General features: G+C 40.7%; 1 protein-coding gene across 4 annotated transcripts in view; it reads right to left on the bottom strand.

Moving 5' to 3' along the window:
• Positions 1 to 25624, bottom strand: part of TTC7A (tetratricopeptide repeat domain 7A) — a 158911-nt gene that overhangs the window by 53220 nt on the left and 80067 nt on the right. For 3 of the 4 annotated variants that reach the window (XM_065754827.1, XM_065754846.1, XM_065754857.1), the window contains one exon: positions 1640 to 1756. The exons of the other annotated variant lie outside the window; for it this stretch is intronic. In XM_065754827.1, the coding sequence (XP_065610899.1) occupies positions 1640 to 1756 (117 nt within the window). The remainder of the gene's footprint in view (positions 1 to 1639; positions 1757 to 25624) is intronic. 4 annotated transcript variants of the gene reach the window in all.

Genomic DNA, 25624 nt, shown 5'->3' with positions numbered 1-25624 from the left:
CAGTAGCCAGATGACTGCCTTCCCCAGATGGCACTGGAAGTGCCCTTGTTTTTAAAAAGTAGTTGAGACTGTGGATAAAAAGGTTACAAAAATTAGTAAAGTGAGTTCAGTTCATCAGGAATAAGACAAAGGGCACTTAGAGTGGAACATGAATACCTGCCAGGGGAGAAAGTACTGGGCCCTAGAAGACTCTGTAGTCTAACAAAATTAGAATAAGATTGTGCAGTTGAGAAACTAGGGCCAGACAAGGCAACCAAATGTAACCCAAGTGCAATTTAACTGTGTGGGTGATTAGCTTGAACTCGTAAAGAGTTCTGGTTTTAAAAGCTCTCAACCTCATATAAAAACAGGCTTTCTTTTCCAAGAGGCCCTAAAAAATGTTTGCCTCCAAGTCCCTCTGATAAGAATTCCCCTTCAGTTCCTTTGAAAGCCCAACCCAGAATATTTTAAATATTTGTTAGTTGATAGCGCTGCAATTTGCATCAAAAAGGTAGTTCTTGCACTACTAAACCCAGTCAAAAAATGCACATACCAAGTTAATTTCTGCTACTTTTCAAGTGCTATTTCCTAAAACGAGATGCTTTCTGAAGCATTTTTTGAGAAAGCCAAAAAATACCACTGGGAATAGCAATGAAATACACATTAGAAGTCCTAAAAGCAAAAGCAGAGCAATTTGTTTTGTTTAGGCTTCTATGGCTAAAGCTTATCAAAAGCCCCTAAAGCTCTCACATCTTGTTTTTTTAAATATAACAGCCAAAACACAGCTTGAGATCCAAATGCAATCCAAATGCTTGAAGTATTTGTCTGTTCTTCAACTCAATCCCTTCATTCTTAAGACTGCACCCCCCACCTCGCAACAGTGTCACATCCCGTTCTATCTGTTCAGTGTGGATTTGATCAGCATCATGAGGACGACTCATGGGTATAAAGATTATTCTTGTGAGAAGTACAAGACTGAATCATCAGCTAAAGAGACTAAGGCCTATGGAAATCGATGATTCCAGCATGTAAGAGACTATTTCTAGTGCTGTGTAAATACCTTTAGTGTGTGGTCTGCTGCTCATTAGCTAAACCAACATGGAATTACTAAGAATCCCTTAAGGACAACTTGTACCTAGACGTGCATTGTTCTGTAATACCATTCTGGTGTTTATAAAGCCTGTGTAAATGTACTCACAAACGGGAAGAGTAAAACTTTCATCAGCTGGCTGCCATGACCACTGCTGTCAAGCATGTTGTATTTTCCATCAGACACAACCTCTAAGAACATTACAGGTGAGAGGTAAGTATAGAGTTGGGATAATATTTCCAAGGGGGGAAGGGATGTACATTGGTATCGTGACTGTGACAATAACCAAAGGAAGAAAGAAAGATGAAAATCCAAGCTGTTAACCTTCACACTTTCTAAACTGTTACCTTTTTGGAGGGGAAGCAGATAAGAGAAAGAGAACATAGACAGTCCAGCACTGTTTAAATGCTTTTTCTTTTAACCGTGGCTAAAAATCTACTTCTGTTTTTTGTTTTAACAGCATTGTTTGTTACCCTTTTTGCAAAATAGTTTAAGTATCTGGTCACTTAGAGAAGATAACTACACCCCCACTGTGAAATCTGAATTGGTTGGACAGTGGAGAAAGCCTACCTGGGCTGTAAAACACTATATACCATCTGCCACATCTGCAACATATGTCTGCATGTCTCCAGAGCCTCCTCAGGTCCTTTATGTATCCATTCCAGTTTTACTTTGGTGAAGAGTAAGCTGCAAGATGAAAAAGAACAACTTCTGTTTTATTGAAACCTCATAAATGTTGATATCACTCTAGTAAGATCATGGCAGCCAGCAGTTTTGCTTTCTTAGTGCGTCCAGTTCTAAAATACTGGAACACAAAACATTTCATTTGGCTCAACTTTGATTCCTGACAAGGAGATGAGAGGATTACCAATATTCCTCAGCTGCAGTCAAATTTGTGTCACAAAGCTGGCAAGACAGCATTAAAAGCAATGCGTTACAATGCTAAAAAGATGAAGCATACATTGAATCTTATTTTACTGTGGACAGCATTAAAAACAAAATAAAAAGGAACTGCCAAAACACAGAAACTAGACTGCTTCTTCAGTCAGCCATCCTCCTATGGCACTGGCTTACATAATAAATATCAGACAATATGTAGGGAAAAACCCAACATGCTTAATATACTCAAACAATTATGTAATGCCTCACAGGAAGGAAATATTTCCTCTTCACTCCACCTGACATCATCTTGTGCCCCTAGGCAAGACAGCTGATAGCCTTGGTATGGTTTTGTTCTAGACAGTGTAAGCACAGCTACTGTTCTTGTACCTAGAGAATACATACTTGCACAGACCATGGGAATTCAGCAGAATTAGGTCAAGCTCAGGTTAGAAGACAGATTCAGTAATGACACAACTCACCTCTTGCAGCTAGGATGGCTTTTAACACTATCTTTCAGAAACATGTTTTATATTCTTTAAGTGCCAAGATCACTGAATTTATCTCTTATGTACTACAGTAAATTTATCTCTCTGTTTAAAATGCTTTCAGAAAGTCTGAGATCTATTTTGAATCAGCTTCATAGGGCTAGCAATCCATCCACTACACTAGATGTAGTATATGTGTACACGCACTTAATAACACTAGTGGACAAATGCTAAAAACTTTAAAACTAGTACTGAGAGGGGCCTGCAGGCCCCTCTGGAATCTAAACAACCTCAGAAGGAGACAAAAGCAGGTGCAATCTCATATTAAGTTCATTTAAGTTCAACAAGATGAAGTGTCAGGTCCTGCACTTTGGCCACAACAACCCCATGCAACACTACAGGCTTGGGGCAGAGTGGCTGAAGACTGGGGGCATCAGTCAGTACTTGCCTAAACATGAGCCAGCAGTGTGCCTAAGTAGCCAAGAGGGCCAACAGCATCCCAGCAAAGATGACTGCAGTGAGAGCGGGGTTGGTCTCTTCTCACTGGTGACAGGTGACAGGACAAGGGGAAATGGCCTCAAGCTGCTCCAAGGGAAGTTTAGGTTGGATATAAGGGAAAACTTATCTGTGGAAAAGGTTGTAAAGCACTGGAATAGGCTCCCCAGGGAGGTGGTTGAGTCACCATCCCTGAATCTGTTTGGATGTGGTGCTCACGGTCATGATTTAGTGGTGGGTTGTTAGAGTAGCATAGCTTGGTTGCAGTAGGACTTGATTATCTTGAAGGTCTTTTCCAACCTGAGCAATTCTATGACTCTCTGATGTTCCAACATCAGTTGGAAGACACAGGCACACAAAGGTTAAAAAAATAACAGAAAGAAATAACACAACTTTTGCAAGTGTCTCTGCAATGGAACGTTAGCAGATCTTAGAGATACCAAGCACAGCTAGCTGCTGTGGTAATTAGACTCTGGAATACTCCTGTTCATACTAGCATGCAATAATATAATGAACAAAACCAAAAGGCAAGCAGGAAGAACGTTAAGTGACAAAAGAAATCAAGCTGTACTGACAACAGTAGCAAACGATGGAATTAAACATGACAATTGCAAGCTTGAAAGAAAATCATTGCATTATATGTGCTATATATTGTTTGCATTTCTCAACCTCTAGCAAGTTTTGTAACAGTAAAGACAGATAAATAAAAATACAGACAAACCACAGAAGTAGGTGGCACAGTATCATTTTTATCTCAAATTTATTCTTTTATTACTGAGATAGCACTCTTGCTACAAATAAATCTAATGAGTATTGTGCTGTATCAGTGTCTGCACACAACTCTCAGGGGCATAAACAAAAGTTATGTATGCGCAGACCTCACTTCATTCTATTTTCTTAATATCATTTTACTGTACTTTTGTATGTTGCTTGTAATATTAAGCAGAGCAGACTCTTAAAGAGATTCCACATATAAAAATAGCCCTGAGATTATCAATACAGTCATTGGTAATTCTGTTAGCCTCTGAAAATGAAAACAGAGAGATTTGGGCTAAAGTAAATGCACAAATTACTGGTACATAAGCATAGGAAAAGAGAGCAAACACCCCCAAGTCATTCTTGTAATGTGTACAATTTCAGGGACAGCAACAATGGAAAACAACCAGCACTTACTCTCTTGATACTGGAACTCTAAGTTACCTCTCAACACAGATTTTCTTCTAACACTTATGTCGACAGTAACAAAAGCTTCTGTCCCCTGCCATGAGGTCAAGTAACTGCCACAAGTAAACATACTAATTAATCACAGCAACATTAACTCTGTCAAATTAAAATCCATATGTAGTTGACTTTGTCAAGATAAATTCATTTGTGAAGCTCGGAAAATTAAGTTTCACTATTACAGTGTATTATAAATAGTTATGAGAGCATCTGTGGATGAAGTTGGAGGACACTGTGTTTAGTAAAAGCCTACTGACTTTGTGGATGCCCTAAAAAAATATTAAGAATTATTAAATGGTTAATTAAGAGCTTTTAAAGCTTCTTTATAATGGAATTTGTAGTTTTAAATGTAATGATGTTTTTGCAGCACCACAATGGATCTCTATGTCCTACCATATGACAAGCAATAATACAAATACTATAACAAACAACAACACATTCCACTGATTTTGAGCTTCAGAGACTACATTAGGAATAATGAGCACTATGTTGTCACTTATCTATATGTTTTGTTATTTGCTGGTTGCCTTCAGCCCTTCCAGTTCATCAGAGCTTGTCAATTAATGAAGTTAATTAATCAATGTCTTTGAGCTTTACCAGATAAAGGCCATAATTCCCCAAAGACTTTCCTTATAGACCCAGACTTTGCCCACCTACACACACAACTGCTGACTTATTCTGAATCCGCATGCCAAAGGAAAAACAGAGAAACAAAACTCAGTCACCAAGCACAGCAGTAATATGCCCCAATTCATGGAGACTATTATCGACCTTAGGATAAAGATTCTGAACCTCTGCAACAAATATTTGCAGTCTGTGTGTGTCCTTCATTAAATGACAGGATGCATGTGCATGTCTGTTTGTGTGTGTTTACAGCCTTATGCCCGGAGAAAGAAACCAGAGTCCTGGTCGCAGCTCTGAGGATAGCAAATGCGGTTTATCTAGTGACAGATTAATGGGGTGCTGGAACAGCATGTGCCACTGGGCAGCACAGCCTAGCTCACCCTTCCTTACTTCTTAGTATTACACATGGCCCTTTTCCATAAAGGAACACAATGAAAACGAAAACCAGTGAATGAAAATGAAATCCTGGGGGATGCCATGATCTGAGTGAGCAGATGGCCCAAGGATGCTCCCCCAGCACCAAACTCTTAAATTTGCTTCCTCCCCATTAAAGCAGCACATGCAAAAGGAGCCTACAGATGGATACAGGATATAGATTGATTTAACAGATCTAGGAAGAGGATGGAGAAGATGAGATGAATGATGAAAGATTGGGAATGTTTTTGGTGTATGGAGCGGGTAACTGACTTTTCAGCCTGGAAAAGAGACTGAGAGAAGAAATGACATACTTATAAAATCACAAATAGCAAGAAGAAAATAAAGAAATAAAAGCAGCCTGTGTTGTTTTAATTGAAGAATTAGGGGATATCCAATAAGGCAATGAAGCTGTGGATTTTAAATGACTTAAAGTGTATTTTCATACAATGAAAAAGTAAAATGCAAAACCCATTGTTATGGGATGTTCTGGGAGCAAACACATAAACAGATTCAAAAAGGGATTAGATAAATTCATGGATGACAGACCCATCAGAGGCATTAAACACAGCCTAATGCAACGTCTGGCTCAGAAAGCCTCTGAACCACTCAGCTGACAGAAGCAGGGATAACACATGAGGGGAAGGATCATCCTACTGCCACGTTTCTGCATGCTTTTCCCTGTGCATTCACCAGATGCCCTGCTGAAGACAGAGATGCCCTTAGTATGATCAAGAACGGCCATTCTTACATTTTGAGATAGCATAAATATAATTGCAGCTTGTATTCTTTTTATAACCCAGATTGTCTGGTCTTGTTTTATATGCCAGTACAAGAGGAAAGTGTATCTGGAACTGCAGTTTCTTCACAGCAAATTAGCTGTTTAGTTTATCAGCTGATGAATTTAGTTTCAATGGTGAGTCACCTATACAAGCCAATTAGTTCAATTTCTTTTACCATAACGATTAACCTTCCCGGAGCACCTGCTGAAGCCCTTGCCACATTATCAATATGAAAAAAGGCAAAATTGGTAAGCTGCTTTTAATCTCCTACATTCTTCTTGATAACATCAACATCAAAGTTGCTGTCTTCTCAAATAACTCAGTGCTTCTTGCAGTCTCCTGACATTTAAGGGCACATTCTCTAGTTAAATTAATGCCAGCAGTGCTGACTGCAACCTCCTTTTATAACTTCATGCTGTGCCATGTAATCTATCACTTTCCCTACAAAAATAAATTGGTCATATACTTTTACAGACATACAACCTATGGCTCATTGCCGACTTATCCTCCCAGCCTCCCAATATCAACAAAAAATAAAGACTAGAACCACAAGCCTCAGCCCAGAAAAACAAGCAGATTCAAAGATGACATCTCCTTTAAAAGAACGCGCTGCTCAGAGCCCAGGTTCTCCACGTAAGCAATTCAGCTACTGTTGTTCCACAAGCTACAACTGCAACAGCACTGCACAGGATGAGCACAGCTTTCAGAGATGCAGAGTCCTGCATGTTTAAATGTTCACATTATGAAGGTAATTTTCTAGACTTAACCCCACAGTAAAAGGCACCTAGAAAGTTCCTACACATAGTGTAGAAAGGACACTATGCATGGACCCAAAACACTGCTTCTAAGACAAACCTGTCTGCAGCCAGTCCTATTTGGCCATTCAGTTCGTTAAGGCTCACTTATGATGCAGAGTGCAAGTATGATTCATTATTAATATAGCCCACCCAGAAACTGCTACTCACACTTACGAGGCAACAAATCCCCCTAATCCACTAAATACTGGCAGGTTGTCACTTAAACAAACAAAAAGAACAAAGCAACTAATAGCTTGCTGGAAGAAAGAACAATTATTGGCTGGAAAAGAAAGTGCTGAAAGTCTTCATCTCCATCTTTCTTTAGAAGTAAGCCATGTCTGTTATACCCCAAAAACCAAAGCACAACAACAGGTTATCAGCATTCTTTTTTTTTACTTTTTCTTTCAATTCAGTCATTCATTCTGAAGCATAGGTTTATAATATTTTGCTTCTTGCTAAGACTGCAGGAATCGAGCTAGTTGTTAGAAGAGCTACAAAAGCCCTGGTCCTTCTTGTATCTGTGTTACATAGGATCTTTTGGGCGACACATCTGAAAGGAACTTAAATCTTCCTCTCTCTCTGAAGAGGAACTGGCAACAAATGTCATTAAAAAAACCCCTTGCAATTCACTCTACATCTAGCCTGAGTAAAGACAAAGATAATTTTAATAACTGTTTACAGAAGAACCTGGAAACCCCAAGAACAAAGGAATTTTTCTCATTCTGGTTCTAAAAGCAAACCGCCAGGAGAATGAAAGCATCTGGCTCAGCTGACAGGACGGTCCGCTGGTAAAAACTGATATCCTGATCCCCACAGACCTTCTCACCAGGAAACAAGAAATGTCTGACTAAAAGCTACTCTCCAAAGTGTACGTGACATAAGTGCACAGATAGAACTGGAGACCAGGGCCATGGTTCAATCTTGATACTGTCAATGCCACTGTTACACTGAAGAGAAACGCTAACTTTGTGACATGAAGGAAAAGCTCCAACCTTGCTCCTAACACTTGTCACTCACAGATGTGATGAAGTCACAGTCTGGCAGAACTCACCAGGATTATCTGACCTGCCTGAGTCATCAGGTCTAAGCTGCTTGTTTTTTCTGTTTACTTTCACTGCCACAAGATGCTGGATGGAGGTTTCCATCGTGCATATACAGCAGTGCTTTCCTGAATGTTAACTGACTGTACAGCCAAATTACAGCCTTTACACTAAATAGAAAAAGATTACAGTCCTGCCACGTGGAGTGTCGACATCAACTTCTTCCATTAGGATTATATACTAGACATTGCTTTGGAACATCCTGTCAGATTTTAAACTGAGGTTTAGTTTGCAAGTGTTTGTTTTTTTTTTTTTTTTCTTTTTTGTGATTTTTTTTCCTCTGACAAGGCCCAACTACAAGGAATAATCACCCCTGCACTGGATTCTGCATGAGAACACTGGGAAATAAGGGACAGTTCTCAAGCCTCCAAATGCCAGGAGCTACACAAAAATGTGTATTTAGCAGTATCATCTCAGGGGCGTACTGGAAACCTTGGTGCCCTGCATTGCACTCAGGGCAGGCAGTGGGGCCAGGAGCACATGGCCCATATGACATGCAAGAGCCATGCTTTGTTCCCTGCTCTGGTACAGCCTCAGGGACAGTCCTGGGCAAATCACTTCAGCTCCTGCACTTTAGTTCTTCTCCCAGGAGGGCAGACAGTGGGAATGACCTCTGCAAAGGTTCTTCATCGTTTGCCTACTATCTTTTATATTTAATCTCTTAATGCTGGTGCTCTCAACTTCAGGGTAATCTGTGGACAGGAAGGAAAGGAGGTTGGGACCCCACGGTACTGTCATCACTTTTAACACATCTTCTCATCTCTTGGGCCCGATCCTTCAGGATGTCATCAGATGTGCCCTTGGGTAAATCCAGCCAGTCCTGATTAAATGGGAATTAATTTGGAAGGGCAGAACTGAGAGCTACCATGCTGTCGCAACCACTGGGCTCTCCATTTACAGAAATGGAAAAGGAAACCAGGGCCAGGCTCTCCAATTGCTGAGCTGAGATCCTGCCAGACAAGAAAAGAGCATTTACAGGACAAAGCTGAAGTACTTTTTATACTGCCAATTCCTCCTCTCCCCAAAGACTGCAGAACTGGATGCTTCATTTACACTTTTCAACCGAAGCTTCTAGGATATGCAGTTTAGGCAGCTTTTGGACAACAAGTTATCAGGACTCTGGTTACCAAAGTAGCATTCGACATCAGCCTCCAATTCACCTTAAACTGTAACCAAGTACATGTCTTCTGCCTTAGAAGGTAAGTCTGAATCCTGAGTCACATCGCTAAAATAGAGCAAAATACCTTCTAATTAACCTAGTGTCAAGCTAATAAGAAGTGATAGCGTACTCACAGTTGTATAAATTATACAACAAAATATAGTAAAGCAGAACTCTTCCCACAGGATTAAGAAAACATTTCTACCCAACATTACACATTAACAAAATCTTGCATCTCAGTGATGCTTGGAGCTAACAGTAAAACTGCATCGCTCACCTACTGTATTAGGAAATGAGAACCACACAAAATTTGGCTTCACTATAAAAACAATACGCTAAGTTTAAAACAAGCATTTGTTTCTTTTTTAAATGCATTATGCACTGCTGTCGAATAGACCTCACTCCCATCACTTTGCTTTGGGGCAATATGATTTACTCCATTTTGGCACTGCTCCAGCAGAGCACTTACAAAAGGTCTTCATCTTTAAGCATGAGTAGTCCTGATGAAATCAACGTCTATGAAGTCAATTACTCCTCCACTTAAAACTAAGTGTGTGCTTAAGGACTTTGGTAGATCAAGCTCTTTTTGACCAGAAAGATTATGAGCCTCTCACAGGGGACAAAGTGTAAACATGAGTAACAGAAGAGGGGCCAGAGCCTGTCTACTGATATTTCAAGCTCACTGCCCGTGCCTCTCAGTAGAGGTGACGACAGAAATCAATCTGCCAAAAGCCAAGGAATTATGCTACAGGATACTGACTCTGAGGTGCATGTGGGCAAGTTTCAGCCTGTGTTCTGGCTAAGGCAATCCACCGTATAGTATGACAGCTCAGAAACAGTGTTTTTTGTGAGAAGATGTTGTTCAGCAAGTTACGGGAGAGAAAGTTTCCATGTTAGCCTGGAAAAAAAGACACAAAAAAAGGTACACTAGAAAGGTGAAAGAAGTTACAGTAGGGGAGCAAGCAGATAAAAGCTCCTTTACTCCAGAAAAAGCCCGACAGAATCTAGAACAAATCCATGTTGTGGTAAGAACACAAAAAATGGCTGACTTCACTGCTGAAAATCCAAGAGAAAGAAATGGATGTTTTGTTACCAGCAGGAATCGTATTTATGGACATCTGCAAAGCAAAGCCATGATGTAATTGCACTCTGTGTTAGCACCAGCACCAAGTGAACACAGCAGCAGAAGAACACAGGAGCATGAGCTTTAAGGCAGACCTAGGGCTAGACTTCAGCAGCCAAAAGTGCTATGGAACGTGATCTACACTTTCTCTCCCTCCTCTATTGGTGAGATTCAGTTAACCTAACAAAACCTGTGCTTACCATTTGGTACTGCACAGCACTCTGCCTTAAGAAAATGATAGAACTGCATTCACGGCAGCACTGGCTTCCTACACCACCACAGCTTGTTTTTTGCAGACCTATTACTGAAGTTCCCTTACGATTCTTCTTCACTCTGCACAAAACTAATTGCAGGGTTAGGTCTCATAGTCCTTAATCTCTGTTAGGTCTGAGAACACGCAGATCAATGGCTTTGGGAAAATTTCATCACGTTACCTAGCCAGAATGGGCAACCACAGGGTGACCTATCTTCATACCATTCTACAACCATTACCCAGAGACAAAACCAAACTCAAGAAGTACAGCAAATAGCTCTGTATGTTTCCAATTACATGCAGTGAGGTGTGGGCATAGCTGCCCAGGAAAGCTGTGGGTGCCCCATCCCTGGAGATGTCAAGGCTAGGTTGGATGAGGCCTTGAGCAGCCTGAGTTGGAGGGGGGCAGCCCTGTCCACGGCTGAGGGTTGGAACTGGGTGGGCTTTAAGGTCCCTTCCAGCCCAAGCCATTCAGCAATGTCATGATTTAAACACACAATGGAAACACAGTCCAACAAACTATATATTTTTAAAATACAGTTTCTTCAGTCTATGTACAGACACTGTGTTACATGTAAAGCTCTTTAAGCATTCCATCTTAACTGAAATAGCTTTTGTTTTCTTGGCACAAACATATAACTAAGCATAAAACAGCACTTTAGATTTTCTTCCTAAAAAAAATTCTGACTGTGCTCATCAGCCTACTTACAGAACACATATTCACAGCTCGCCTCCTCGATTACTACTTCAGCACAAGGTTTTCCTAGGAGAGAGCTGTGTACAGTCCTGCTGAACACAAATGGAGTTTGGAATCTTGCAGACTCTATTGTAGAGGTGAAGATTCATTTCTTAGCTTTGCTGGAAACTTCAGTGTTGCACATATGGCTCCAGCAGGTGCACATTACACTGTACAAATAAGCTGAGTCACTGCTCCTGACTAACAAAGAAATACCAGCATTGTCTCTTAGCCTGTCAGAAACACCCAGCAAATTTCACTAAGAACTGCCAACAAAAACAGAAAACCTCAAGAGAAGGATGAGAAACACAGCCAAGGTTAAAAAAAAAAAATAAAACAAAAAGAAAGAAAGGAAGAAAAAAAGAGGTAATCCATGGCAGATATAACCTTAAATGAGATTAATGGTTTATTTTTCTGCAGTTATCTGTTACATCTATTCTCTTCCCAATAGGACAGGACTTTCCAGATGTGCTGATAAAAGATGACACAGTACTATAGACCTATAGTGTGTACTATAGTGTGATGAAGAAAATCCTTGAGGGAAAACATGCATTTTAAGCATTCGAAAACAACAACATTTGGCCTTCTTAATAGTAATAGCCTGAAAACATTTCTCAGTCAGCAATCATAAATACAATTTAAATACTACAGAGAGTAAAACAGGCTTGGCTGTTGAAAAACATGTCTCATTGATACAGTATGGTACAGGTGATGGGATCAGTTTTGGATTCATTTTGTGATTCTTCATTCACGGGTTACTGAGATGTTTTGTTTTCTGGAGAAATGGTCCAGCACTTAGCAACCACTGATCTTCATGTATTTTTAACACCATAGTGCTTTACAGAACTGAGCTCTATTTCATTATTTGCAGCTAACAGCTGCAGTGAAACAGGTACAAGGAACCAAACAATCGGGACCAGAGAACTGAAGGGAGTCAGCTCTGTTCAACTGAAATGAATGATTTTCATCTTTTCACACTAGGGGATCTGGCACTCAAGTTTCAAGTCAGAAAAGCTGAGGCAGGCTGTCTTCATCTCCCTAAAACCAGCACGCCTCAGATAAACCCAGAAGTGAAGTACAGCGTCAGTGCAATTTGATCAGTTTGCACCAGCTGACTTCCTCCCTTATCCCTTTAAATAAACCATAGATTTTCAGAATTCTAGCCCGCAAATTAAAAAAAGAAATGAGCTGCTTGAAGGACTTTCAGTGACTCACTAAAAAACAAAACAACGGTTCAGTTCTTCCATAAGGATACTGCAACTGAAAAAAGGAAAGGAAAAGAAGCAATGACAAACAGCAAGCCCAGCCTTTCACAAGGAAAAGCTTTATATTTTCCCTTTCCCTCTGTGCCAAGAAGCCCTTCATGGAAATGCCTGGCTCATTCTGCGAGGCTGCTGATGCTGACTGGCGAAGCAGCCCGGCAGCTGATCCGTGAGGTGCCTGGGGGCAGACGCTGCACCTCTGAACCCGTCCAAGATCAGAGAGAGAAAGGGGCTGGGGGCTGGACCGAGCTCCGTCACACCTGCTCCTGCTGACAGGACATAATGAAATCACCACGTTTGTTCTGTTTCGTGTATCTTGGCAATTCAGTTCAGAGCTCTCTGCAGAATAAGAGAACTGAGCATACTGGGATAACTGAGAAGTGTGCATTTATAATCTGTGCCTTCTGATAAGCTAGCAGCATGTACCAGTGTCTCCTTGAAATAAGTCTGAAGAGTAGGAACAGATGTCAACCTCAAAGTATAATAGCATCATATCTGCCCTGTGTTTTACCATTAGGCAAAAAAAATGCTCTGCATTTATGTGTGCCTCTATTTTCCCCCTTGAATGAGGCCATCATGAAAGCCAACGACAACACAGAGTGCGCAATTTAATTTCTATTTCTCTTCCTTTCTAAACCAGTACATCCAAAGCAAGGACAGATTCCTGCTCCCACCACAATAAGGGCATTGTACTTGCGTTATTATGTCCTGCATTACTCTGCTGAAAGGATACCCAAAGTCAATGTGCAGAACTCCTTATTCACTCCAATGCAACTGAAAGCACTCAGGCTCTTACTGACCTGATCGGCAGCTTTGCCTCGGGAAGGCTTAACAGAGCCTGTCATTGTGCATGTGATATATCCTACCATAATTAATTCCCTCAGGGAATGACATCCAGAGGAAGCACAGTTCAAATACATAGCGTGCACCTGAAATTTGACATTTTGCATCAGATCCCCAGCACCAAGATGCATCTGGAGAGAATGTGACACTTTTGTTTTTCTTGACTGTAGCTATATGCTGTTAACTAAATCCTGTTGTAAAGAGAAGGGCTCAAAGACTATTGAAATATACAGATAAAAATCAGTGTTCTTTGTTCTTGAATAGATCCGATTTAATTCATTAGAAATCCAGAAGGTGTTCAGAATTACCATTTAACAGAATATGAAGTAATAGCTTCCTTCAGCCTTACTGGAAGAGATTCAGAACTGTAATCCTTTTTCAAGTAATTACGCTGTTTATCAGGCTTCAGCACAAGATGACCCCAAGCAGAAGAGAAATGGAGTAGCCAACTAGGAAAATCACACTAGATGCATGTACCAAACTGAGTGGTGATGAGGGCACATTGCATGCATTTGTCAAGTCATAATTATACTAAATTACAGGTATGAGAAAGGGCATGAGCATGTGAAAGTATTAAGTCCATCTACCATATAAAAGGGCCTTTGGGGGAGGGAAAAAAAAAGGGGGTGGGTAGGGATGCTGCCTAGGTGAGGCTGCTCCTCATACCTGCAGCAGTGAATTAATGCTTTCAAGTACCCTGTGGTTCTGACTCAACTGCAACCACTCTGTGTGGCTGCCTAGGGAAACAGCCAGAAGAGAGGAGATGTCAGTGGGTGACATCAAGAGCTTACTGCCATTCTGCCCCAGGAGGCATGTGAGAGCATTTCACTTGTGCAATCCCAGCACTGCACAGCTATATCCTTGCTCAGGATAACTATGAAATTTGCTACCCAGTGGCTCAAGGAAATGCTGTATTGGCTTGCACACGTCATTTTCCTGAGCAGAAATAGCATCGTGAATTCCTACATGCAAACTGTAAAGTACAGTGAATTATGTCCCCAAAGTCAATTCCTGCACAGAGTATTCAAGACAATAGTCTTGAGTATCTTTCTCCAGGAGTCCCTGCAGAAGTTAGGAAAAGCACAGACACAAACTTCAGGGCACTTTTAGCATGAATGAGACACAGAATGAATTAATTCAGAGAAACATGATCTCTGTTATAAGCTGACAGATGCCTTGATGCGTCAGATTTGTGATTGCTTGTGGCATGACTGAATTTGATCCTTGTGCTTTTTTCTTCCCTTTTGTTCCTTATTTATAATAAACTTCTACAGTAGCTGCATTTGCAGATCTGATATAGATATAGGCCTTCCTGTCAAATTTTCCCCAGTCCCCTTCTGCTCCCCCTCTATGCCAAGCTCATGGATTCGTTTGTCAGGTCTCTCCACATATAAACTTATTTTCCAGGTAATACCTGCTATTCAGTCTGAGTGTGGGATTTTTAGCGTGATTCCAGTTATCCTAAAGCTTCTCTGCTGAAAACTGTAAATAACGTCATGCTCTTAATTCACTCAAATCTGGTGAAGTCTGCTTCTGTAAACCTTGCAGATCCATGTATTTCAGACTACCATCTGTTCTAAGCATGGTTTGCTGTTTCCAAGGGATACAAATTTTGATCTTTTATATTCAGGATTACAGCCAATGGGCATCTGAAGCCTGAAGTACAAAAATATCACCTTTGCAAAGCCACCACATGGCAACAGTCTAAGCACAGAAATTTCCAAGCCCATAGAAGTTATCATCTAGATACTACTTAAGTTGTAAAACATAATCTACTTGGTTTGCTTAATAATACAGTTCTGTTGAAGTTATTCCCAGCAAAGACAACCCTGGCAAACGGATTAAGCCACTGAAATATTTCTCTCCTAAGCTGCATGAGCTCTCCTGCTAAATTAGCTAATTGCACTGATGTGGCTGCATAGCACAGCTTGGTACAGCTCTGCATCACAGTGAACCACAATCTCCCACCTTAAGATACCATGCTTCACTAGTGCAGTGGGTAGCACCTGCAACAGCAGGCACAAGAGGTTTTATTCAGGTGTATCAGTCCTCCCTGCCTATACTGCAAAACTCTCCTTGCAACTGAAAAGGCACAGCCAGGGCACTGGACTCATCCTTCCCCCTCCTCTCCCATGTGTTGTTGCACTTCAAGATATATTCACATGACAAATTTTTCTTTTGCTGCCATAAATAAAAAACAAACTGCAACTCACTTTGCCAAATGAGTGATTCTGTTGCTTAGTACTGCTACTCAGAAAGGAGGGAAGTGAAAGAAACAACATAACCATTCCTTGCTACATCTCTGCTTGGGTCCTCAGCCACTTTTCCCTGACATTTTAGAATGCAGACCAGTTCCAAAATATGATTACTTTTTCTGAGCATGGTGGGCTGGGAGAAGAAAAAGGACAATCTTGGAAGCCACGATTGCTTCTAATCTACTGCTGACAGTTGCAATGCTATCTGCTAATACTATTAAAGTCCTGAAGGAAGTTGTGATCTACAGTTTTGGGGACTTTGTTCTAGAGAATCCAAGGGATGAAACTGTCCAATCCACAAGCATTAATTTGCAGACCACAAATCAAAAGCATAGTTCTGCAGTTATATCAAACAAAACAAAACAAAACCTCTCCTGTTAAAGCTGCTATAGAACAGCACAAGGTTAAATACTCTTGGGAAAACAACACAAGCTGATGTGATATAAAATGAAGCCTGAAACTTACCGCCTGCATTAACTCATCCTGTTATTAATTTATAAAACAGAGAGAGAAAGGCAAAAGTTCAGGTTTTCATTAATAATCCCAACCAGAACAGTGCAGCAAGATGGAAAGCTCAGCCAGTTCTACTAATTTTAGAAGGTTTCTATTATAGGATTTAGTGCTGCAGCTGATTTAGGGGGAGTAAAAGAAAAATTCCAACCATCAAATGAAAGAGATGGATTCAGTAATATCTGGCCAGCTTTCCTTAATACACTGAACTAAATTGCTTTTATTTGGGTCTTTAAGATTACATTCATCCCCTTAAGATTCATCCTTTTTAATACCTGCTCCCATATTTTGTTAGAACTGTTAAATCATTTTAGTTGAAATGTAAACCCTAAGTTTTAATTAACTGAAGATATTAAAGAGTCTATGTCACATTTTTATATGAACACAGGTGTTAAATCATACGACATGGTGAAACTCCAGTGCTGCCCTTTATGTTCTGCCTCTCTACAACCATCTCACCAACTTGAGCTGGGCAGATTATTCTTCCTTACAGCTTAATGTGACATTTTCTATGCTATTCGCTGTTAAATTGCTGCTCCGCTCTGCCTCAACATTTCTCTGGTGTACAAAGTGATCACAAAATATGTGAAACATTATGAAGATGCTGGCAAGGTCAAAGAGAATGTTACTGGAAGGAGCTGGGGACTGGAGTTGATATGGTTTACTATGGCAATATACTGTCTGGGAAATGCAATTTTGTACGAGGACAACTGTCTCCTTCCAGCTTGCTAGTGGACGAACAGCGTCTTTGCTACTACAGAGAAAAGGTGCATTACCAGACTTTCTATCAGAACAGGGAGGTGGTGGAGTCACCATTCCTGGAGGTGTTCAAGAAATGTGTAGATGCTGCACTGAGAGACACAGGCTAGTGGGCACTGTGGTGACGGGCTGATGGTTGCACTAGATGATCTTAGTGGTCTTTTCCAACCTTAATGATTCTACGATTCTATGCAGGAATAGAAAATAACCTCAGAAAATTACATAAATGCATCAGGCATGTTTTCTACATCCTTCACAAAGCCTAATAAAAGACTATGCTTTTCCCTGCTTTCCCTTGTTTTCCACATTTCCATGTGCTTGCATGGTGCTCTTGCAGTTAAATGGTTAGAGAATTATTAGGAGCAAGAAGCTACTGCTTGAAAGAGGAGATACACTCCAGTGCAATAATACATTTAATTTTATTGGAGATGTCTCTCACCCACTTGAACAGAAAATTACTGAACTTTAGAAAAGACAGTTATTCAGACAAGGTAGCATAGTGTCAAGGATCTCTTTAAAAACTAGTGTTTTTTGGTTTATTAAGATGGGATAAGGACACTTTCACACAGACTGTCCAAATGCCATTAAAGCTTTGAGGTGGCAAGGCCAGAGTCCAGTACCACAATTTCAGCTTGCTTCAGCAAATGCCATTCTTCCTTTAAAAATGTACTCCTGCTCTCATATAACATTGGTTTGGCAATAGAAAAGCTCTCAACCAAAGTTTTATGAGACCTTTTTATTTATGGAATAATAATTCTTTCTGCCATTGTATAAATGGTTGTCATTTAAGGCTAGGACTTCTGCAAAAACCTAAAGGTCTGATACCCTGGTCTGCAAAGGAGGTTGATAAGATACAGAAACAATATGTATTTATAAGACTCTTCAGTAAATGCAATAAATTGCCCATTTCCCAAGAGGCATTTAATTTCCTACAGCTTGGCACCCTCCCTGTCCATTCCCCTACAGACATGAGCCATGTGGCAGGACTCCACAAAATTTGTGCTTGCTGTCCTGCTGCCATCCTGAGCACAGCTTCTCCCTGTTTGGGTTTCCCCATGAAGCCACTTGCTCTGGGTAACAGTATTAGCTGATGAGATGTCTACCATTCCACTAAAACCAGTTTCAAATCAGACAGTAATTTCAAAAGCGTTCCATCTTGTAAAAAACTCAACTACATTATTTTTGTTTCTTTAGGAAAATGAGTTGAAAAATAAACAATTAGAATGTTTCTATTCAAAGGGAAAAAAATGAAACAAGACCCTCCACAGATTCTAAGAAAAAAAAATCTCCCACAAAAAGCAAAGAAATAAACATTTCTAAAAGAAATCTTTGAAAGTACAGTAGTAACTATCAAAAAAGCATTCCAGAAAAAAATGATAAATAAGCGTATTTCAGGGGCTGGATCAGAGACTGATGTTCTACTGTCTGGAAATATTCCTTCATTAGCCAGAAACTTTGTTTTGTTGCTATAGTTACTCTCACTACAAGTGGCCCTGACTAAGGCTGGAGGTATTTGTTATATAAAACCTCCATGCAACTACAGCCTTAAACTTCAGAAACTACTGGTCCTGCTTCAATCTCTATTCAAAGACTAAACTCAACATGCTTTAATGATTACTGTGTACTCTGGAGAAGCAGTTTAATGGCACTATTAAAGTGCTGCAAGCATGATCAGCATTGTTCGCAATACACACTGAAACTGTTGTCAGAGTCAGAAGGAATTTAGAGGGACCATGCAGGGAACAAGACACACAGCGACTTCCTCCCCAGCCAATTATGCTGTTAGCAGCGGCTGTCATGTACAAGAGAAAGTGGCAATAAAGTTTAATAACATTTGTTGAGAGGCCTTTGAATTTCATGGAAAAAATGCATGTAATGTACTTGGAAGAGCAGCCAGTCGGAAAGGCACATACTGCAGCACTGTGATGTTTTTGTTTTGCTGCATTTTTGTTGTCGTTGTTGTTTTTTACCAGCATAGTTCGATAAAGTTTAAAATATATGCTCTCACCCTTGGCCTTTAATATACTTTAGCTTCACGGGTTTTTCTTTTTTGTTTGTTTTTCTTCCAGGGAATATTTTCAGTCAAACTGCTATTATGTATAATATTAGAGGAGTGGCTTATGAGATCCCCAGTGGAAACAGAGATGACAAGTCCTCAGTTTCTAAGGTAGTCAGCGGACGCTCACACTCAGTTACTATGTTCCAGTCAGATTCACATCATCTACATTATTCTCAGATGTATTTTTTCCCCTACTTGGGTAGGGCATATCACAGCTCTGCCACAGTGGCTTTCCTTCTGCTTTGCTTGAAATCTAGACACTACGCTTTTTATTAGAAGCCCATCAGTCCAAACAGATCCTGCTTGCAAGCAAAGATAAGCACTTACAAGTGCTGAGGACAGAAAATACAGTCCTGTTTGTATACTTGTTTTCCTGTAGTAAGCATCTCTCTCTGGTTGGGGCAAAGTCAATCACCAGTAATTTTTCTACTACAGTGCTGATGCAGGGCTATTTAGTTAACTTCTGGAATGACAGATACAGTCATGTACGCTCCAAAGCTTAAGCTTCAAGCAATTCAAAAGTTATGGAAGGCTGGAAGGTTATATTTCTTCTGATTTTCCTTTTCCTTCCTCCCTCACTGCTGACATGTTGTACTATTCTTAGAGTGCAGAAATCAGTGGTGCTAATTTCAGAGTTCAGACATCAGAGGAAACATTCAGAACTTATTCATTCATTTGTTAAAACCTGTATATGGCTCTGTCCTTAATGATACAGAAACACGCTTTTTCTTTTTGTTTTTCAGTCACAGCATCATTTGCAACCCATCTTGCAGCTTATTACAGTCCCTTAAGTGCTGAAGAGCCCATCTGCCCTACCTTGTAAGAAAACATGATTTCCTTAAGGTGCTGTTTGGATACAGAACTGCTTCACTAGTTCTTCCCTGTAATAACAGTGCTCAGAGTGACACCTAAAACCATGACTTCTGTCTCTTCCAGATCTTGCAGCTAATCCCAGACTAATGACATAATCCATGCAGGCAAATTATGAGTACCTGCCAGAAGAAATAATTTGTGTATACTACTTTTCCTGGTACTGCAACTTTACAATGCCTCCTTGCTTCACTGTGTTAGAGAAAAAGAAACAAATTATGGCCCAGCTACAATGCTTCTTACTAGAAACAGACTGCCATGAGCACAGATCAATTACATGGTATCAGAATTGGATACTAATGGATGCCATATCTAAAATGCAGTTTCTGCTACTGAAAGTTTGCAGGAGATGGAGGTGGAGAAATAAACAAAGTCTAAATTAACACCCCATGTACATGCAATGACAACACATTGTAAGGATTAGATATGTTTCTAGTTCTGAGATGGTAAGGCATCTTAAGGAGTTATTTCATTCTTTTAAGACAGCAGAATTATATCCACATACTTTTCAATGTTACTGTTACAATTAGCAGAATAAAACACCCTCCAACTGCAGCCTATTTAGCTACCACCCTTCACAATATCATTCTAGGAGTCAAATAATAAACAAGCATTGCAGAAGTTTAACATGTATGTTTCTAAAGCTCCAGAAAATCTAACTGAAAGGTCAAGTCAAGCTTGCTTTGCTTTCTTCCATTCTATAGCAATTCAATCCTTTTTAAAACAATGAAGATTTGATACAAATGTGATTTGCGTCTGCAAGAAAAAAAAAAAAGTGTTGTAAGAAATGTAAGTGAGATTTGCTCAAAACCAGTATAGATATGTGGCACAAATTAAGGCCAGAAAACCCAAAGAATACAGTGTCTGTGGTGACACGGAGAGAACAACATGTTTTTAGAGTTACAAAAATGATTAAGTCCTGGAGCACCTAATTTACGAGGAAAGACTGAGGGACTGCTGAGTCTGGAAAAAAAGAAGACCGAGAGGGGATCTTATCAATGCTTACAAAAATCTAAAGAGTCTACATCAAGTGGATGGGGCCAGGCTCCTTTCAGTGGTCCCCAGTGAGAGGATAGGGGGTAACAGGAACAAACTGGACCACAGGAAACTACATTCGAACACGAGGAAAAACTTCTTTACCTTTAGGGTGATAAAGCACTGGAACAAGCTGCCCAGAGAGGCTGTGAAGTCTCCTTCTCCAGAGATACTCAAAACCCACCTGGACATTTCCCACGCAATCAGCTGTAGAGAAGTGCTTTAACAGGCAACTGGAAAAGATGATCTCAGAGGTCCCTTCCAAAGCCTACGATTCTCTAACATCAAAAGTTTTCAGATGCAAGTTTTCCTACCTTGCAGTATTACATATAGCATCCACAGAACATACAGAGACAGATATGGATCCCTACAGGATCTTCCTTCCTCTTTCCCACAGTTATTATGGCACTGGACCATGCCCCCAGTATGCAAACTTCTGACATCTGTAGGTGACCAGGGAAGTAGCAGGTAATTGTTGGTTGCCACTGAGAAGGAAGTAACATAGCCCCAGGGTAGCTGGCAGAACAGGCTTCAACTTTCCTCCTCTATGCTCCTTGCCAATTTACACTAGGTACAGAAAACATCTGATCTTACAAGTAGAAAACTGTCCAGTGTGAAGGTTGAAAAGAGCACACACATTGACCCCTCCCCCTCCATTTTTTCCTCAAGTGGACTTAAAAATGAAACCCGTTTCCAGTTGGCATTTCCAAACTGACAATGTACAGCCTCTTGCTGTAGTTTATATTTTTGGCAACTAGGGAGATTCCAAGCACTTCCATCTGCTTTAGCACTAGAGGAACAGGAAAATGTACCATCTAGTTTAGTTTCAGAACTTCTGACTGAAATTCAGTATATATATCCTGACTCCAATGCACAGCTTAATGTGAATGAGTCCTGATGCAAAAAAAAACAAACCAACCCATCCTGTCCAAGCAATAAATTCCCAGTATGAGAGTGCACAGCTCTGAACAAGCCTTTTCACACAAGAGAGCCACAGCTCCAAGAAAGCAGAGGGAGTGTGATCACTCTTCATCACAGAAACACATCCTTCTGGAGGTGTAGGAAAAGCACAGATTAAAGTCCTCCCACACTGATCATAAGTCCCCTCAAGAGTGAGATCAGCACAGCTGGTTGGTGGCGCCATCTCAAGTGAACACTGTCCCCACTCACCAGTGGTTTACTGAGGTGGCTTTGTTTTGTTTTTAACATAGCATAGACTCAGAATAACTTGAGTTGGAAGGAACCCACAAAGACCCTCAAGTGCAACCCCTGGCTCCACACAGCACCACCTGACACCCAAATCCTAGGTCTGAGAGCACTGTTAAACTGTTCCTTGAATTCTGGCAGCTCAAGGCTGTGACTACTGCCCTGGGTCGCGTATTCCATACCCATCACCCTCTGGAGCATTACTTTTCTTTCCCTAACCCCCAGCTTCTCCTCCCCTGAAACAGCTCCATGCCATTCCCTCAGGTCCTTTTGCTGTCACCAGAGAGCAGAGCTCAGTACTGCCTGACCACATCCTGTGAGGAGCTGTATGCTGCCATGAGCCTCCCCTAAGCTCTTCTGAGAGGCTGAGCAAACCCAGGGACCTCAGCCCCTCCTCATTCATCTCGCCTGCTGAAACATTTGTGGTCGTCCTGTGGAGGTGTTATTACTCTTATACTGTGGGGCCCAAAACTGCACAGTGCTTGAGGTGAGGCTTCACAGAGTGCGAGTGTTTGCAAGAAGCTTTAAGCCCCGGGTACTCCTCTGTGCACTAGCACATATTTGGTTTGTGTTACCTGGGAGAACCTCCAGCATTTTTCTTATCTGCTACCTTGCCCTGGTTACCAGTGACCGCTTTGCTCATCTAACTTGTAGTCACTGTCAATGTCAAAAAGATGCTAAGAGCAGCCTACAGACTCCACAAGAATCCAGGCTGAAAAAGCAAACAGCTGGGCAGATGGCCCTAATAGGCCCATGTCCCCACAGTGGCTCTGCCAGCAGTGCCCTGAGGAGCTGGACTGCTGGCAGATCCCTGTGGGAAGTAGCACCGCAGATATCCTGTGCACACAACAGCTGTTTATAAGACAGTCTTGCAACTGGTGCATATATTTTTTGCAGAATAATTTGGCAGGGAGCACCCTCCTTGTAGGTCAGGGCACCAGGTATGCACACCTGGAGTAGGTCAGATGGCACATATTCTTCTCAAGTGCCATTTTAACCACCCAGGGTCAAAGCAACCTCTCCAAACACTTCTGCAAATAATCCAGGGAGGGTTGAGTTGCATCATTTCTACTTTACTGTTTTTCCCATTTAAACAAATGTATTGAGCCAAACTAATGTTTGTTTGTTTCTTTCTTTTTCTGTTCCACATTCCAATACAGCAAATTTCTAATTCTTGAACAGGATGAAACAACTGTTTGGGTAAATTCACAGGGTGAGAGGCATGGCTTTCTCCTTTAATTGGTCATACAGCTCCCTTGCTTGCCTGTGGAAGGAACAACTAGCTGTCTCTTCTACTCATCATATGCATTGCAGAGGCGTGCTATATTCTCAGCTGGGCTCAGAACCCTACTTCACAGTATGCTCTACCAACATCTGAAAGACAGTGTCTTTGTTCTGAGAAAATGCAAGAAAAACTACCAAATAACTTCAAATCATTGCAAGTGTTCACGTGGTCGGATTCCAGAGGAAAAAAAAAATTTCCAGGAGTCCTTTCACTATTAATTTCACTGCAACTTCTTACTGCTACAATCCTCATTTGAGGTGCTAGTTACCAGCCTCCTGCTTCATCTCCAGCTGATAAAGACATATGGAGTAGAGGTCATTGCATTCATTTCTCAGCCTGTAAGACTTCCAGCAGTTCATATTTCCAGGGGAAAATATGTAGCAAGAATTCTGCTAATGACACTGGATTAGATCACCTAGCTCTCCATCCTCATATTTGCCCTTCCTCCAAAAATATGGTCATAAGACAAATTTACTCCTGAACTACATACATAATAGAAAACTTCAAGCTAAGGCACAAATGAATAAGGCAAAGATTAAAATGACTCATACTATCTGTTGGTTTGAGATTTTTTTGGTAAAACGTTTGCATAAAAAAAAGGAATATATCTGTACATTTTTAAAGGTAAGATGGTAATGAAGAACTGTTACGCTGCAGTAGTATCTGTCTCTCCATTATAGTGTCTCCATTCATTGCCCTCTTTACTAAAGGAGTCTAAAATATTAAGTAACATGAATATGGACTGATATTGAATAATATGACCGGGTCTGTTTACATACTGGTTTCTGCAGACATTAATGATATTGGCAACAGAAGCAGACTTACCACTTAAGAAGCAATTATTACCAGAGACTCTGAGAGAGAGGAGCAAGGGCTTTCTCTGTTTTCTGAAGACAAAAAAAACATTGTGACTGAAAAATTGCTATGCTTAGTTTCTGTTCCCTGATGAGTTCTTTGGAAAGTCTGAATACTTTTCCTTCCCTCTTCTTTTCACAGAAAATAATAAAAATCAAACTATTTTGTGCTTCTCTCATTAGATTAATACTCCTAGAACCTTACAGTAGAAATCACTCAAGTCTGGAATTTCCAGCTGGTTATGAAACAAACCCTTTCACTGAGTGATCAGAGCATAACACTCATCTGTAAGAAAACACAGCCTGACTGAATTGCGAACTTCTTGGAAAGTCATTTATTACACCAAAGAGCAGTTTGCTAAGTATAACACCCATGCCTTTATGTACTAGAACACCTGTGCTTTCCAGCAACAGTCATTCTCAGTGAACACTAATAAAGACAATGTTCCCTGTTCTGAAAAAAAACTCCCAACCTAAAAATGCAACTCCTGTTCACCCCTCCATTCTCAAACGTTTTAGTAAAAATAGAACTGTCTGGTAAGAAAAAGAAAACCAACACCTCTTCCTTCATACCTGTGGTGATTGGCTTTGGGGAACCCCAAGAAGAAATTTCAGATGATCAGATCTGTATGTTTGACAACATACTTTCTTTCGCCTTTTCCTTCACCTTCACCATATGCACAAAGATGAAAAATAGACAAGCAAGGGCATCTTGCTCTCTCCTTCATGTATATAATTGAACAGCCTCAAAAGTATTTAGTTCAGAAAGGTTGTCACTGGGATGTCAGCAGAAAGTGATATCTGAAGCTGCTATTAAATGATGACATCTTTGAAGCCTCCCCATGTAGCCTGGCAGCAGGTAATTCTGAAGCTGGGCTTTCTGTGCAGTCATTACCATCCTCCCTTGTTTCTCTGTCTCATTTCGAAGCAGCAAGAATGCCTCAGGTCCTCATTCTGCCATTGCTCAGGTTTGTCTCTGAGGTTCACAAAAGAGCCTAGCAGAAACACTGATCCCAATCACCAAGAGCCTCCCTGTCCTGGACATCCCAAGTGTGCATGCACTATAGCCAAACTCTTGCCAGCAGACTTCCTGCTGGCAACCTCACTCACTGCTGCCAATCAACATAATGTGCTATTTTGCAATATACTCTGGCATTCATCATAGACAGTCAGGGCTCCTAAACACATTCTTTGAATATAAAGCAGAACACCCTACAGCCATTCAAAAGAAAATGACATTTAGCAGGGAGAAATGTGTGCGGGGGCAGGAACTGATAGGGCAGAATATACAATGCACCAAAGTGATCCAGCGGGAACTGAAAAACATCCATCTCTATTTAGATAAGAAACTAACGGAAATAAATTAATTGTGAATAGATGAATACAGAACTGACATTTTGCTTTTTCCAAAAGCAGCTGTGCTGAGTGGTCAAAATCTATTCTGTTAAGGCCTTACCCTTCAAAGAAGCACAAATTTTAAGATCCATGAGTAAGTTTGACAGTTATTACTATCACAGAGTGGTTCAAAGGTTTCATTTTCCTCTAG

This window comes from Cyrtonyx montezumae, unplaced genomic scaffold (assembly GCF_038088225.1).
Source record: "Cyrtonyx montezumae isolate F1298 unplaced genomic scaffold, pur_monq_1.0 scaffold_0, whole genome shotgun sequence".
NCBI classification, from domain to species: Eukaryota; Metazoa; Chordata; class Aves; order Galliformes; family Odontophoridae; genus Cyrtonyx; species Cyrtonyx montezumae.
The sequence above is the reverse complement of the archived record's forward strand: the minus strand, read 5'-3'. Positions and strand labels throughout refer to the sequence as shown.